General features: G+C 31.3%; 1 protein-coding gene across 1 annotated transcript in view; it reads right to left on the bottom strand.

Moving 5' to 3' along the window:
• The window catches only part of LOC135133459 (pleckstrin homology domain-containing family G member 5-like), a 224,982-nt gene extending 216,366 nt beyond the window's left edge, over nt 1–8,616 (bottom strand). The window contains exon 1 of the mRNA XM_064061859.1: nt 8,506–8,616. Within this exon, the coding sequence (XP_063917929.1) occupies nt 8,506–8,528 (23 nt within the window). The 5' untranslated portion in view covers nt 8,529–8,616. The remainder of the gene's footprint in view (nt 1–8,505) is intronic.
• Nucleotides 8,617–17,311: the final 8,695 nt, after the last annotated feature.

Consider the following 17,311-nt stretch of genomic DNA (forward strand, 5'->3'; position numbering starts at 1 on the left):
GCGTCAAAATCAAAAGTTGTTGTGAGGGATAATGCTAATTTCGGGATTGTTGCCACAGCACAATCGTAGGTATGCCTGATTTGAAAAGTACAAGCTCGTTCGATATCTAGAATGAAGACATTCAGCTAACGGTATAATCACGTTGAAAGAGATATCACTGATTTTTTGAACCATAAAAACAAAGGAGTGTAACAGAAATATTTATGAAAACGAATTTTAACGCACTAAAATGTATGTGCTGGTTATAAAAACGGTGCAGATGGAAAGTTCTTTTCTTTTTTCCAGTTTATTATTTATGCACAATAATTTCTGAAAATACAGAAACTTCAAATTTAACAAAAAGACTTTTAAACAAATTTCTTGTGACAACTGGCAACAATGCACATTCTTAAAATAGTGATTTTCGTCAGTTACATTTATAAAAATTCACGTTATGTATAATAATTGTCGATTCCATCGACGTATTTCTACTTATTATTCCACTTGGAGAGGATATTCATGTAAAGTCAGCCAATTTTTTGTGTTTTCAAGAGAAATTTTAATTTAAAAATTGAGTCTCGTTCTTTGGCGGGTCTGCGTCGCTTTTTGTCCTGTTAAGTCCACGTAACATTAAATAGTTCTGTTATCATTTAAAATTTCTCCACTGATATGATTATTCACACCAAATGAATCAACCGGTGATGATTTTTAGTGTTTCCATAACGTCACTTCATTACAAACCTGCCATTCACCGTTCAAACCGTATCTCATCTAAAATGAATGTTATTTCTAAAGACACAAAAATTTGTTTTAGCGATAAGAGTTTCTTTGTTAGTTTTTTTTAGTGTCGATGTGCTTCAAATTCAAAGCTATGTCGCCAGAAAAAGCAAACTGAATTCCCATTAATCCGTCAATTATCAAAGACCAAAGAATATATAGATGCGCATTAAAAAGTTATTTGAATAATACAAGTTATTCAAGGTGTCTCACAGGGATTTCTTTAACGACCATAAAAAGAAAAGAAGCCAAATAAAAGAAGTGTTTAAAAAAAATCGGCATAAAAAGACGCACAAAAAAAGTGAAAAAAAAAAGGTACAAAGACAGCACCAAAAAAATCCATAAAACCGACAAAAAATGAAAATTTTAGTATGGTGTAATGTTGCACTCGATTATATTCAATAATAATAAATTAAGAATTATTTTATTTCATTGTAGCTTAATAATTTTAGTCGCCTTTTTTGTTTTGAGGAGAGAAAATCGTTAAATCTTTGTTCAATGGAGGCATTCTTTCGACATATAAATATAAACAATCGAAGTTAAACACGTTTTTTTCCATTGGTTAACTGTGCTTCTTTATTTCCTCTTTAACAATCCACAAGTACCGTTATTCTAAGTTATAGGATTGTCAAAAGAATAAATAAAATTCGCAAAATTAAATTCTATGTTTTTCGAAGAAGCTGCACTTGAGAGACAAAGGAAGTTGTGTTTAAATAACTTTAGATTAATTTTTGTATTCAAAAAATTAGGTAAGTTATCAAACAAGCAAATACAATCGTAAATGTGACTGTGGCCGTCTTCGCTTCCTGTTCTGAGTTTATGGTTTCTTAGAATAATGCGTTTGTATCAATGAAAAATCGTTAAAACAAGTTGAATGGTATTTTTACAATATAATTTTTTCCGTTGCTTTTTTTTAAAGCAGTGAATCTATAAGTTATTATTCTATATATTTGCAATATTTATTATGAAAAGAAGTATATTTACGCTCATGTAAGTATATTCAGCTTACAAATGTATAAACACATTTTAGAACAGAATTGCTCTTAAATTTCTTTTAAAAGTTGTAACATTCGCACTGAAGAAATCTGTTAACATATATACATATAGATATTTACATCCATACAATAGAGAATTTGGACCATATAAAGTTCTATGATAATATATCATTAAATAAAATAATTATTCGGGATGTTGCCTTTAAGCTAACCCAGCCTGTATATTTTCAAAATTGTTATAATATGCAAATATGTATTCCTATAGGCTTTTTCAAACAGAACATGTTATATATTTTTACTGCACTTTTTCTGTTTCTCTTTTATTCTTTTTCTCGAGAAATTTGGTGTTTTTTCAAAAAACTCGAAAATCGCAGAAACTGTCACCTTTAGGTATAGAAAATAATAAAAATTTTGTGATGATGTATTCAAGGTAAGGACAGGAAATAGGAAAAAATGACAAAACCGCTAAAAAAAAGGCGATAAAAAAGAAGTAAAAACCGCAAAGAAAATCGAAAAAAGGCGACAAAAAAGCAATATAAAAGGCAAAAAGAAAGTGCTAAAAAAATTCCATAAAACTGACAAAAAAATGAAAATCTGGAAATTCTGTAATATTGCACCCGACTATAATATTTAATAACAGTGAAATAAGAATTATTTTATTATATTATAATTTAAAAAGTCAAAAACCAAAATTGATGGAGTATATTAATGAAAGCGACTTACTTTCCGCATCATACAGCTTAGTTTTTCTGTTCTAACTGGTCTTTTTGAAGATTTATAAGCATATTTTATTACCATGATTTTGATATTTTTTCACATTGCAAAGATTCTGCAAAAAAAAAATTCAATATAGATGAACATTCGGCCAATTTTTTTCGATTTTACGATTTTGTAGTTTTTCGGTTTTCCAGTGTTGTGATCTGCAATTTCTCATGTTTTCAATTTTTAATTTTTCGATTTTTCAACTTGGAATTGTTAATTCTTGTAATTTTCCGATTTTGAGAACTTTGGATTATTTATTTTCTGATTTTAAATTTTTTTTATTTTCAATTTTTCGGTTTTTCAGTTTTTAAACTTTACAATTTGGCAATTTTTCTATTTTTCCAATCTTCACGATTTTTCATTTGTCAAATGTTTAACAAAAAGACAAATTTATTCAAACTGAAATTTTCAAAAATCGAAAAATGACAGCAAAAATCGAAAAATTGAAAAACTGTCCAGAAATTGAAAATTTTAAATATTCTAGAATTCACTTCTCAATTTTTCAACAAAAGAAACACATTTATTCAAACTCAAATATTCAGAAAATTAAAAAACGAAAAACTGAAAACAAAAAAATTAAAAAAATGGAAATTCGGATACTTGAGAAATCAAAAATTCTTGACGTCATCATTTGAGGGTAGGGGGCACAAACGGATACATTTTGATTAACCATTTACCAGGTTAATCCAAATGTCCAAGGTCCAAAAAAATTGGAATCTAGGGTAAAAATTGAACAAAGATTCATAAACCATAAACGTAGAAACGGTTAGAGTTTTACCGAGTGTTTTATCATCTATACAATATTAATAATATACAACTAAAATTTAGCAACAATCGGTCCGGTAGTTTCGGAGATTATCTGTCTAATAAAAATCTGGACAGACGGCAGACAGCGGAAAACGGGGGACCTAGTGTTCCTGACTCTAGAGATCCTGACTCGTCCTGAAAACCTGAAAGCTTATTATACTGAGAAAGTAAAAAACGTTTTATGTGTTTTTTGTCGAAATTGATTGCAATTTTTTTAGTCTTCAATTTTTAATTTTTCGGTTTTTGGCCTTTGAAATGTTAACTCTTTTAATTTTACGATTTTGAAATCGATTTTTTGTTTTCTAATTTTTAATTTTTCATGCTTCCATTTTCAATTTTTCGATTTTCCGGTTTTTTGAGTTTACAGTTTTTAAACTTTAAAATTTTGCAATTTTTCTCTATTTTATATTTTTTCAGTCTTCCATTTTAAACCTTTGGTGAAATTTTGAAAAATCGAAGAATTGAAAAATCAAAAGATGCAGAAATTGAAAAATTGAAATTTTCTATATTTTTCACTTTTCAATTTTTCAACCGAAGAAACAAATTTATACAAACTTAAATTTTCAAAAAACAAAAAATCGAAAAACGAAAAACTGAAAATAAAAAATTAAACAATTGACATTCGGATACCCGGTGTTGTAAATTCAAAGTTAAATTGTAAAATGTTGCCATACAATTTTGAATTTTTTTTTTTTTCAAAAAATCTGGATGTCTAGGGTAAAAACTGAATACGGATTCATAAACCACAAGTGCAGGAATATGTTATTTTATTAAATTTAAATAATGTTAATTCCACCAAATTGTAATATGATGTCATGAGGGGGCATAAACGAATAAATGCGTTTTACCGAGTGTTTTATCACCTACACGATACTCATGACATACATCTAATAAAAATCTGGACAGACGGCAGATTGCGGAAAACGGAAGACCTAGTGTTTCTGACTCTAGAGGTCCTGACACGTCCTGAAAACCTGAAAGCTGTCGAAATTGATGTGCAATTTTTCCAGTCTTCAATTTTTAATTTTTCGTTTTTTCGACTTTGAAACGTTAATTCTTTTAATTTTACGATTTTGAAATCGATTTTTTATTTTCTAATTTTTAATTTTTGATGTTTTCATTTTCAATTTTTCGATTTTTCATTTTTTAAACTTTGAAATTTTGCAATTTTTCTATTTTACATTTTTTCAGTCTTTCATTTTAAACTTTTCGATTTTTTACTTGTCAACTATTTTACAAAAAAATATATATAATCAAACTAAAATTTGAAAAAACGAAAAATAAAAAATCAAAAATCGAAAAATTAAAAAATTAAAAATTTGATCATTAAAAAATCGAAAAATTGAAAAACTGAAAAACCAAAAGATCTAGAAATTGAAAAACTCAACCTTTCTAGGTTTTTCACTTCTCAGTTTTTCAACAGAAGAAATAAATTTATACAAATCAAATATTCAAGAATCAAAAAATTGAAAAACGAAAAACTGAAAATAAAAAATTAAAAAATTGAAATTCGGATACCCGATTTCGAAATTTCAGAGTTACATTGTAAAATGTTGCCACACAATTTTGATTTTTTTTGTTTTCAAAAAATCTGGATATCTAGGGTAAAAACTAAACACGGATTCATAAACCACAAGGGCAGAAGTATGTTATTTTATTAAATTTACATAACGGTTATACGGTCAAATTGTAACATGGTGTCATGAAGGGGCACAAACGAATAAATGGTTAGCGTTTTACCACGTGTTTTATCATCTCCACGATATTCATAACACACCTCTAAAATTTGACAACAATCGGTCCGGTAGTTTCGGAGATTATCTGTCTAATAAAAATGTGGACAGGCGGCAGACAGACGAAAACGGGAGACCTCTTGTGTCTGACTCTGGATGCCCTGACACGTCCAGAAAACTTGGAAGCTTATACTTATAAAGTAAAAAACGTTTCATGTGTTTTATATCGAAATTGATCTACTATTTTTCGAGTCTTCAGTTTTTCGACTTTGAAATGTTAATTTTTTTAATTTTACGATTTTGAAATCGATTTTTTATTTTCTAATTTTTAATTTTTCATGTTCTCATTTTCAATTTTTCGATTTTCCAGTTTTTCGATTTTTCTATTTTACATTTTTTCAGTTTTCCTTTTTAAACTCGTCGTTTTCACGATTTTTCATTTGTTAAATGTTTTACAAAAAAAAAATATGTTCAAAGTGAAATTTTGAAAAATTGAAAAATAAAAAATCAAAAATCGAAAAATTAAGAACTTGATCATTGAAAAACCGAAAAATTGAAATTTTCTGGATTTCTCATTGTTCAATTTTTCAACAGAAATAACAAATGTATACAAACTGAAATATTGTAAAAATAAAAAAATTAAAAATCGAAAAACTGAAAATAAAAAATTAAAAAATTGAAATTCGGATACCCGCCGTTTTACCGAGTGTTTCTCTGCGTGATATTTATAACATACGTCTAACTAAAATTTAGGAACAATCGGTCCGGTAGTTTCGGACATTATCTGCTTAATAAAAATCTGAAAACAGGAGGCCTATTGTTTCTGACTCTCGCGGTCCTGACACGTCCTGAAAACCTGAAACCTTAAACTCAGAAAGTAAAAAACGTTTTATGTTTTACGTCGAAATTAATTTTAATTCAGTAGTTCCAAAGCAGTGCAATTTTGGTTGTTGGCTTTTTTATACATCCAATAATAATTGATAACATACTGAAAAGCGCCTGGTTTTTTACTCACCCCTTTTTTATGAAAAACAATCGAATTTTTATATTAAACTGTAACTAATCGATGGTAGTTACAAAGAAAATTACTGAATATTACATCCACTTCAAAAAAAAGTAATACATGAAGGGATCGAACCCCCGACCTCCGCAATGACGTTAGAATCATTTAAGCTATCAAACGTTTGCTGAACGTTCCCCGTATCAGTATAAAATGTAGTTAAAAAATTTTGCTTTTTTGTGAAAATCTGGATGCCGAAAAATTCATAACGGATTCATAAACTACAGGTACAGAAGTATATTATTTCATCAAATTTAAATAGCATGCAAACTCTTGACGTGAGGCGTTTTACCATCTCGACGATAATACTAAATTATCTATTCAAAAGAGCTTTCTTTTCATAATCTAGTCATTAAACGCCGAGAGTTTTTATCATCACTCTGTATAATATATGCAAACAATGTTGCCCATAATTATGCTCATTTTTAACGAAACAACCGTTTCAATTTTTTTATCAAACTTACGCAATTAACGATGAATTCCAGCGATAAGGACAATAAATTTTGATAAGGCGCAAGAACGTAAATTGATAATGACTGTCTTCCGGCATGTATGGACTATATACTTTTAGATAGGACTCTTGGCCCAAAGTAAAATAAACCTTGCAATGGTTAATTACGTAAAAAGTTGTTGTTAATGAACTATCACAGATGAGTTAGACAGAAAAACAAAATACAAGGTTCAAAAATTATATAAAACAAACAAGAAAATATCCTACCTTTCTTGACTGATTCTTTAACTCGACTAACGCCTCATTAGATAATTTAATTAATTAAATAGTGCTAGTTTTGATGAATTTTGACGCTCGCGTAATGTCAATTAATAAAGATAACATTGCATTTGTAATCACGACAAAACAACTTTTAATGATTTTATTTTAGCTAAAATTGAGGCAAAGTTAAAACTCAAAGAATGCACGCTGCAACGGCTGTTAACTTTAATCAGCTAAGTTTTCTCTTCAGGTTGTATTAGTTGTGAAATTATTGTTGTAAAACGGATTGTGTATTTTTTATATAACAGTATTGTGAATTTAAAAACAAAATGACAACACTCAAGTTGAACAACTTAATGCACGTTACGTAACATTGCATAATAAAATTAACCATGCATTAATATTTATTAAGCTTTACATATAAACTTGAACATTACATCTTTCTCATTTAGACTATAAATCGTCGTCACGCTCAATTACGGCATTAAATCGAAAGAAGTGCTTAGCTCGTCGCACAATCGAAGCGCCGGATTTTTCCACCTTGAAACCTTTTCTTCTTCTTATAATAAATAATACCACAGCTATTTACTAAACGGCGTGAAATACGCAAAACAAGCATTAAACAGTCCACCGCTTTTTAACAACCTCTCTCGTTTTCCTTCAAAACCCCCGTTTTCGCAACGGTACTTCACTCGATTGTCTTTAAAATATGATAAATAATTTGCATTTTTCGGCAATTACAAAATCTCCGCGGTTCGATGGAGTGAATGATTCGAAAACCGCGCATCATCACGCGACAGTTTATCGGCTGTTGCATTTGACCCAAATCCGGCTCCAAAGGACCACCGACTTTCTAACGCCGAATCCTGGACTTTTACCTTCGCCAAATCGCAGAGGCGTCACTTCCGAACGGGCCGTGTAACAATTACGTCGAATAATTACTTAGTTACTTGACGAGACTTAATAGTAGGTCCGTAAATAAACCCACCGATTTGCCTCCGGGTTGTAGGTCAGACGAGTTTAGAGCTCGTTCTTGCATTTTTATGGCTAATAAAGCTTTGTCTCGTTCGTTTGTCCACGCTAAATAATATCGATGGCAAATCATCTCGACTTATCGCTTTGTTCTAGTTCCAACTGATTAGGGGCCTTCCGGAATTCGGGCTAGGCCCATGTGGGTCACCCGACGACTCGGCGGAATTGGGACGCGTTAATGGGTCACAGGGAGATAATGAATAATTTGAATGTCATGAGAAAATTTTTAGAAATTACTGGGTTTGTTTGGTAACCTTCGTGGAATTATTCATGGTTTCGTAAGTAGTCGCACGAACTTTCAGAATGGGCAAGGAGGAAATTTTTTCGGAAAAGTCGAAGCGAAAAACTAGTTTTTGCCAAGTACTGACTGAGTCTAACCTGTATTACATACCTACATAATGCCAGCTATTTATCCAGGTTTTGTTTTGCTCTTTCTTATCGAAAAAATCAGCGCCGAGTTATGAATGAGATAAGACTTAACGGTGTCTCTTCCGAAGACCTCGAATTCAACCCGTCATTCTACATACAAGATTCGGTACCACCTCTTAGTACCATTTTCAAAATTCACCCCAAAACCAAACGACCCATTGTCACCTCACCAACACACAACCACAAACTCAAAAACTCATTCTGGCCAAAAATTCCTACCTGCCCAAAATTAATCCGTGCATTTTCGGCGAACACTTGTCACTTTTTTTCGAAAGTCCACAAACCCTTTCCGGGTTTTTTGGAACTTGGCAGCACCGCGATGTTCGTAAGTCGCGCCGCGCAGCTAAACTAAAATTATAAACATAACTCGAGTTCAGCACTTTGCGAAAGGAAAAGAGAAAGCAGCAGCGCCGTAGAAGGCGATGGAAAGAGAAAGACTGGTACGAACCGACAAAATCGGCCGGCTTGCTTACTGTGCAACAGGTGGAACGATTCGAATTTAAAAATCGGCCTTATCGCTCAAGTTTATTTAAATTCTTTGTGCTAGGGTGGAGTTGCCTTGGCTTAGGTTGTTGTCGCGCTGTTATCAGCTCTTCTGTTTTACGGTTGTTTGACGCGTGGTCGTTGCTTTGTTCGAATAATTGGAACAGATATGTGGTACGATTTTTAAATTTGTCGTCGCGTGCGCGGGAGGCGAGAGAGGTTCGGTTAGGTGCGGCTAGTGGGTGAGAGATGGCGCTAAAATTTACCAGGAAGGAAACATTTTTTTCCGGCATATAGTACGAAATCGAAATAAGTGATGCGTGAACAGGGACGAAGCTATCAGTCTATCAGTTGTTAAGGTTACCATAAACGGCTTACTACAACTGGTTGATGGCAAATAAGAAGATTCGTAAGTTAATCAAGCCCGTCAATCTCGTCGTTGAATTTTAAAGTAACTATGGCTTGAACGTGAAAGCTAACAGCCAGTTAATTAGAATAATACATCACTAAAAAATTCTATTAGAGTAATGCAGTTTATTACTTCTCCTGGAAGTTTCTAAATACACAGTGAATATGTGGAAAGCTCTTCTTTTTCGGATTTAGTGTCTTGCTTTCGGTTTACCATATCCAGGGTGGAATGGTGTTTAAAATATTGGCTTAGTATTTTAATTGTTTTTTAAAACCATTTCAAAGTCATTTCCTGCCTCATTTCTTCGATAACTCCTACCGTTTTCCCAGAAATGCCCATTGAAATATCGCAATTTTTTAAATTTTAAAAAATCCCAATTTCACACTATAAATACGCTATATTGTTAAAATCAGGACGTCGGGATCTATTTCTTTGAATTTTATGAGAATTTTTAGACGACTTTTTCAAAAATGAAATTTTTCACTATGTAACTATTCTTACCTAAATTTCGACCCATTTTCGACGATTTTCAAATTTTAACTAAATGCATTTTCTTGTAGATTTCGGGCCGCCGAAGTCAGTTCCGGCCTCTCCAATCCTTTTTCCAAAATTGCCCATTGAAATATCGCAATTTTTGAAAATGTCAAAAAATTCGAATTTCATACCGAATTTTTCGAAAATAATCTTTCATAATCTTAAACACGCTATATTTTTTGAATCAGCACGGCAAGTTCTATAACCTTGAATTTTCTGAAAACTTTTGGACGACTTTTTTAAAAATGAAATTTTCCCTTATGCAAATTAGGATCCATTTTTGACGATTTCGAAATTTAACCAAACACATTTCCTTCTATATTTCGGGCCGCAGAAGGCACTTGTGGCCTCATTGCTTCAATAATTCCAACCGTTTTTCTAGAATCGCCCATTGAAATATCACAATTTTAAAAAATTCCAAAAAATTCAAATTTCACACATAATTTTTCAAAAATATTGCTCCGGTAACCCTAAATACGCTATGTTTATGGAATCAGCATGTCAAGATCTATGCACTTGAATTTTTTGTCAATTGTTAAGCAACTTTTTCAGAAGCTCAATTTTTCAAAATTACGAAAATGTCGAACTATTTTCGCGGTTCAAAATTACCTAGAGATATTTTTTTTCTACATTTTGGTCTCTAGAAGTTACCTTTGCTTTCATTTCTTCCAAAACCCCTACCATTTTTCCAGAATTACGCAATGAAAAATGGCAATTTTTGGGTTTTTTTGAAAAAAAAATTACTATAATGTTGTTTCGAGGCCATAAACATGTTTTATTTTTCGAATCGTCCATCTCAGAATTTTGTATTGGATTTTTAAGCAATTTTTCTGAAAGCACGATTTTTCAATACTCCCCATTACGAAAATTTTGAAATATTTTGGAACCCAATTCGAAATACGCCAATTTTTAGGTTTTTGGGGAAAAAATTCGGCTTCAGATGGAATATTACTAAAATGTTCTGGGGCATACACATACTCTAACCCTTCGAATAAGTACTTGGAGATCTATATGCCAGAATTTTCTTGTGGATTTTGAAGCAACTTTTTCAAAAACACAATTTTTCAATGATTTCCTCTTCGGAAAGTTTCGAACTTTTTTGGACCACGTTTGAAAATTACCTACAGATATTTTTTTGTAGATTATGATCTCCAGCAGTTATTTTGGGTCTCATTTCTTCGAAAATTCTTACCAATTTCCAAAATTGCTCAATAAAATAGTAGAATTTTTAGGTTTTTTGAAAAAAATCCGCTTTTAGAACAAATATTACTAAAATATTGATCCGGGGCCATAAACACACTCTATTTTTCAAATCAGCATGTGGAGATCTATTTCAAAGAATTTTCTTATAGATTTTGATCTCCAGAAGTACTTACGGTCTTAGAATTGCTCATAGAAATTAGGTTTTTGAAAAAAAAAAGACTTTCAAATTGAATATTTTTAAAATCTTGGTTAGGTACTGTAAACATGCCAAATTTTAGAAATAGCACGTTGAGATCTATATCCCAGAATTTTTTGTCGATTTTTTAAGCAACTTTTTTAGAATCTTTTTTTATATATTTCAATATTCGCCCTTCGAAAATTTCGAATTATTTTGGATCACGTTTGAAAATTACAAACACATATTTTCTTCAAGATTTCGATCTCGAGAAGTTAATTTCCGTCTCACTTTTTCGAAAAAAATTGTATTTCAAACCAAATCGTCGCCTGAGAATTTGTTTGATCTACAGACCAGAGCGCACTCAGGCCAATATCGACTCTAAGCAATTTTTCTATAAGCTAACTTTCGTTAGAGCTGATCTCATACACATCCACTACGAAGAACTAACCCGTTTTGACCATCTGGTCGGACATTTTAAGCATTTAATACATAATGTTCCCGAATGACAAAATTTAACAATGAAATGACATAATCTCCAAATTTTACAATAGTAGACGTAATTTGTAAATTTTATATCCTCCGTTAATGGTTTATGAATCCGTGTTGAGTTTTTACCTTAGACAGAAATTGATGATGTCATCTTACAATTTTGTCGAATAAATGTTACTTAAATGTTAAAAAGTAACATGGTCCTGAACTGTGATTTATAAATACGCCATTGAGATTTTTCGGCTTTCCGATTTCTCGATTTTTCAACTGTAAATGACTCAGTTTTTCAATATTTCAATTTTGGGCTTTTACAATTTTTCCATTCTTCAAATTTTCGATTTCTCGATTTCTTTATTTTTCGATTTCTCAATGTTTCAATGATACGGTTTCACAATTTTTGTCCTCTTCAATTTTACGATTTTTAAATATTTCGATTTTTGAATTTTTCAAATTTTGACGTTTCTAAATTTTCAGGTTTCCGGTTTCTGAACTAAGCTTTTTTTTAATTTTCCTATTTCTCGACTTCCCAAACTATCAATTTTTCGATTTTTCAGGTTTTTTGATTTTCCAATTTTTTAAGTTTACGATTTTTAGACTTTGCTGTTTTAGATTTTCGACTTCTCAATGTTCTAATTTTTTAATTTCTCAATTGTTTGGATATTTCTTTTAGTTTTGGGATTTTTCAATATTTCGATTTTTCGATTTTTGGACTCCTAGATTTTTTGATTTCTCGATTTTTTACTTTTTGGATTTTCAATTTTTCGACTGTTTTATACTTCGATTTCTCAAGTTTTCAACTTTTCGATCTTTCAATTTTTAAAATTGTAGGTTTCTCGATTTCTCGAGTTTACAGTTCTTCTGCATTTCAATTTTTCAATTTTCCGAATTTTTCCAATTTTTCTTTTTTTTATTTTTCGATTTCTCAATTTTTTGATTTCTCAGTTTATCGAATTCAGATGTTTTGAAATTTTTCAATTTTCAACTTTTCTTCTCACTCCTCGATTTCTCGATCCTCTGATTTTTTTATTTTCCGATGTCTCGATTTTTCGATGTTTCGATTTTTGGATTTCTCGGTTTTTCGATTTTTACATTTGGGCTTTTCCTTTTTTCGATTTTCTAATTTTTTGATGTTTCGATTTTCAGTTATCCCATTTTTCAATTTTTTTTGAATTTTCTAAATTCAGAAGTTTCAATTTTTAAATTTTAGATTTTCAAATTTTTCATTTTTTTAATTTTTGATGCTTAGATTTCTCCATTTTTCAATTTTTGCGATATTTTAATTGTTCAATGTTTTAAATTTTAGATTTTTTGATTTCTCGATTTTTGGAGTTTTCAGTTCTTCAGTATTTCTATTTCTCAATTTTTCAAATTTTGACGTTGCTAAATTTTCAGTTTTCCCATTTCCCAATTAATCTATTTTTGATTTTCTCATTTCTCGAGTTCCCAAAGTTTCAATTTTTCAGTTGTTCAGTTGTTCAATTTTTCGATTTTTCAGGTTTTTGATCTTTCAATTTTTTAAATTTGCGATTTTTCGACTTTTCGATTTCCCGATTTTTCAATTTTTTAATTTTCCAATTTTCGGATATTTCGTTCAATTTTGTGATTTTTCAGTTTTTCGATTCTTCAATTTTTCTTCTACTTTTCATTTTCCGATTTTCCGAGTTCCGGATTCTTCGATTTCTAGACTTTTTACTTTTTGAATTTTTAATTTCTCGTTTTTTTACTTTACTAGGGATAAGCCGACTATTCGGCCATTTTTCATCGTCGGCTACAGTCGGCGACTAATCGGCTAAACAGCCGAACGGTCGGCTTTTTTTATTAGAATTAAAATAGTATATAAAACAATTAAACCAGGTTTACAGAACCTCAATTGAATATTTCATTGCGATTTAATTTTTAACCCCGCCTTAAAGTACCATGTGACCGACTCTACGCCAATCAGACGTCGCTAATGGCCTTGTTAAATGCGCGATCAACTTAATCGCAGTTAAAATATTGTATAAACTGGCCCTAAATTGTGTTATTCTTTATTTTTGTACTGAGTTACTAAAAAAAAATTAAATGTTAAAATTATCGAAACAAATTTAATACATTTTTTGGAAAACAAAGGAACTTTAGTTATTCCTGTTATTAAAATTGTATGAACAACACTTCCCACAAAATCAGGTGTTCAACCTGAGCGCATTCATAATAATTGTATAAATGTAAATACTTCCGATCTTTCGGCTACCTGCCCTACGCTCCTACATACTTTCTCTTTTCCCTTCTAGAATTTTCTAAACTCCTTCTTTACCTACTTCCACCTCTTCGAAACCGAGCTTACCTGTGTACCATTTTAAACACCCTTCCTTCTTCTCCCTGGCACTCTCGAACAGTAAAGAACGAAATAAAATCTGAAAACCGTACCGTCGCTTTTAAATCACCAACAATACCTACAAAATAAAACAAATTTTTAAGGTAGTCAGAGAAATAGAAAAAAAAAACATACTGTCTGTCGCATTTATAAACCGGTTTTAGCAAAGCCGAACAGTTGGCCGACTAGTCGGCTTTTACTGGCCGAACAATCGGCTAGTCGGCTAGTCGGCCAGACCTACAGTCGGTACATCTCTATACTTTACTTACTTTGGGGTTTTCAATTTTTCGACTGTTTTAAACTTTGATTTCTCAATTTTTTAACTTTTCGATATTTTAACTTTTCAGTTTTTAAAATTGTAGGTTTCTCGATTTCTCGAGCGTACAGTTCTTCTGTATTTCAATTTTTCCAATTTTTCTTTTTTTTTCAATTATTCGATTTCTCAATTCTTTGATTTCTCAATTTATCGATTTCAGATGTTTCGATGTTTTGATTGTTCAATCCCTCGAATTATCAATTTTTCAATTTTTAAGTTTTCTTCTCGGCATTACACTCCTCGATTACTCGATGCTCTAATTTTTTTCTTTCTCGATGTCTCAGTTTTTGAATTTTTCGATGTTTCGATTTTTGGATTTCTCAGTTTTTCGATTTTTTACATTTGAGCTTTTCCATTTTTCGATTTTCTAATTTTTTGATGTTTCGATTTTTCAGTTATTCGATATTTCAATTTTTCAATTTTTTAAATTCTGAAGTTCCAATTTCTCGATTTGTCGATTTTTCAGTTTTTCGATTTTTAAATTTTAGATTTTCAAATTTTCATTTTTTGATTTTTTGATGTTTCGATTTCTCGATTTTTCAATTTTTGCAATATTTTAATTGTTCAATGTTTTAAATTTTCAATTTTCCGATTTCTCAATTAATCTATTTTTGATTTTCCCATTTCTCGACTTTCGATTTTTCAGTTCTTCAGTTCTTCAATTTTTCGATTTCTCAGGTTTCTGATTTTTCAATTTTTCGATTTTTTAAATTTGCGATTTGTCGATTTCTCAATTTTTCAATTTTTTAATATTACAATTTTTAGATATTTCGTTCAATTTTGTGATTTTTCAGTTTTTCGATTCTTCAATTTTTCTTACTATTTTTCATTTTTCGATATTTCAGTTTTGGGATTTTTTTAGTATTTAATTAATTTTTCGTTTTTTTAAACTTTGGGTTTTTCAATTTTTCGACTGTTTTACACTTTGATTTCTCAATTTTTCAACTTTTCGATATTTTAACTTTTTATTTTTAAAAATTTTTTGAGGTTTTTCGATTTCGCCAATTTTCAGTTTTTCTGTATATCAATTTTTCAGTTTTCGGAATTTTTAAATTTTCGATTTTCCAATTTTTCACTCTTTCGATTTTTCAATTATCTGATTGCTCAAATTTACCTTTAAAGAATTAATTCTTAGTTAAACAAAAAAATAGTTGCATGTCAAAATCGAGTGAAACATGTGAGATGCGATATTATGTTTGTAAATGAAAGAATCTAAATAATAACTATTTCCCGCAGAAATTCTGAAAGCTTAGAGTCGACATTGGTCTGAACGCGTTCCGGTCTATGAATCAAACAAGTTCTCGGGCGACGAATACAATGTTGTTCGAGGACATGCTCTACTTTTCAAATGAGTACATGAAAATCTACATATTAGAATTTTCCTGTGGATTTTAAATCAATTTTTCCAAAAGCTCTTCGCAAACTTTTACCATTTTTCCAAAATCACCCAACGAAATATAACAGGATTTTTGAAAAAAAATTAGGTACAATCGAAGTGAATATTTCTAAAATCTTGGTTGGGGACCATAAACATGCGATATCCTAGGATTTTCTGTCGATTTTTAAGGAACTTTTTCAAAAGCTCAATTTTTCAATAATCTCTCCTTATGAACATTTCCACTTATTTTGGAACATCTTCGAAAATTACGTAAAGAGATTTTTTTATAGATTTCGACCTCCACGAGTTATCTTCGACTTCATTTTTTTGACAATTTCTACCGTTTGTTCAAAATCGCCTAATAAATGATGGCAATTAATCGCTTTTTTGGAAAAAATTGACTTTCAAACTGAACATTTCTAAAATCTTGCTCTGAAAATTTTTAGCACATTTTCAAAATTTTCAAAACATTGATGACGTCACTTCAAAACCAGTTCTTAAATTGCATATTTCATTTATTTATCAAGTAAAAGACTTTTTAGTCCCAAGATTGTAGTAACGTTATCTGCAACCAACTATTCACCCTGTTTAATGTGTTGCCTACCTCCCCACCACAAAATTCCAACCCAAACCAACAATAAAACACCCAAGGATTACGATGTCATTTTTAACATCTGTACATCCCATAATTACAACCGACACGGTAAGCTTTTAATTCGTCCGAAACACAAACGAAATACGCAAATTTAACCCAGCCTTGGCTTTCGCACCGGCATTCCGCCGACTTCAGAATGAAACCCAATGTTTTGAATAAAGCCCATAATCTCCTTTTTCCCCCATTCAGTGTTTTCGTCTGCCAAAAGTTCACTCTCGCTATGGACCAAACATCGACTCGATCCGAAACGTTTCGCGCTCCAGGTGCACTCCGTCACCCCAAATCCGCGCCAAATCGTCCCATAGATAAAACTGCAAAGGTCGCTATGCCCATCGCTCTATATCTGCCACAATTAATTCCGCATAAAATTAGGCAAGCGTGATGTTTACCATTGAATTGGGCCGCTACACACGGATTTAGAATCTCATAAACACTACATAATTGGGCTGTTTGTGTGTCAAAGCCGACAGTTACGGTTTTGCTTTGACAATCGGCTCAAAATACACTCGTCGCTCTCCACAGTTTATGAAGTCGCGTTCAGCTTTAAATCCTAATTAATTGCACCGCAATAAAACATAGTTGCATGAAATTAGGATTCGCCGCGAGGTTGTTTATCTCGGGAAAGGAAAAATTTGCGATGGAACTATGCTACGAAAACGGAATATGTGTTATTTTTATGAAATAAATGTAAAAAGGGACTTTTTTCGTGGGGACAAGTATTGATTTTTTTGACTAGAATTTCTTAGTGCTGTACAAACAATAAAAAAAAAATAACGTGACTTAAAAAACTACAATTGCAGAAGCACATTACTTTGCAAAATTCTGAGATGACGCCATCAAGTTGTGGAGAGGGGATAAGCATTAAAATTAATGATTATTTTTAACACACATTAATTGTGTTAATTCTGCGTTTCGTTGTATGTCCATTCTGCGAAAACACAATTTTTGTTTTTCTTTCGCGATTCGGGTTTTGGACGAAGATCGAGGAAAAGCGAGCCTTCGCGGATATTTCCGGGCGGTGAGGAGA

Source organism: Zophobas morio, unplaced genomic scaffold (genome assembly GCF_036711695.1).
Source record: "Zophobas morio isolate AGI-343-1 ecotype UQ-CSIRO unplaced genomic scaffold, CSIRO_AGI_Zmor_V1 ptg000022l, whole genome shotgun sequence".
NCBI lineage: Eukaryota > Metazoa > Arthropoda > Insecta > Coleoptera > Tenebrionidae > Zophobas > Zophobas morio.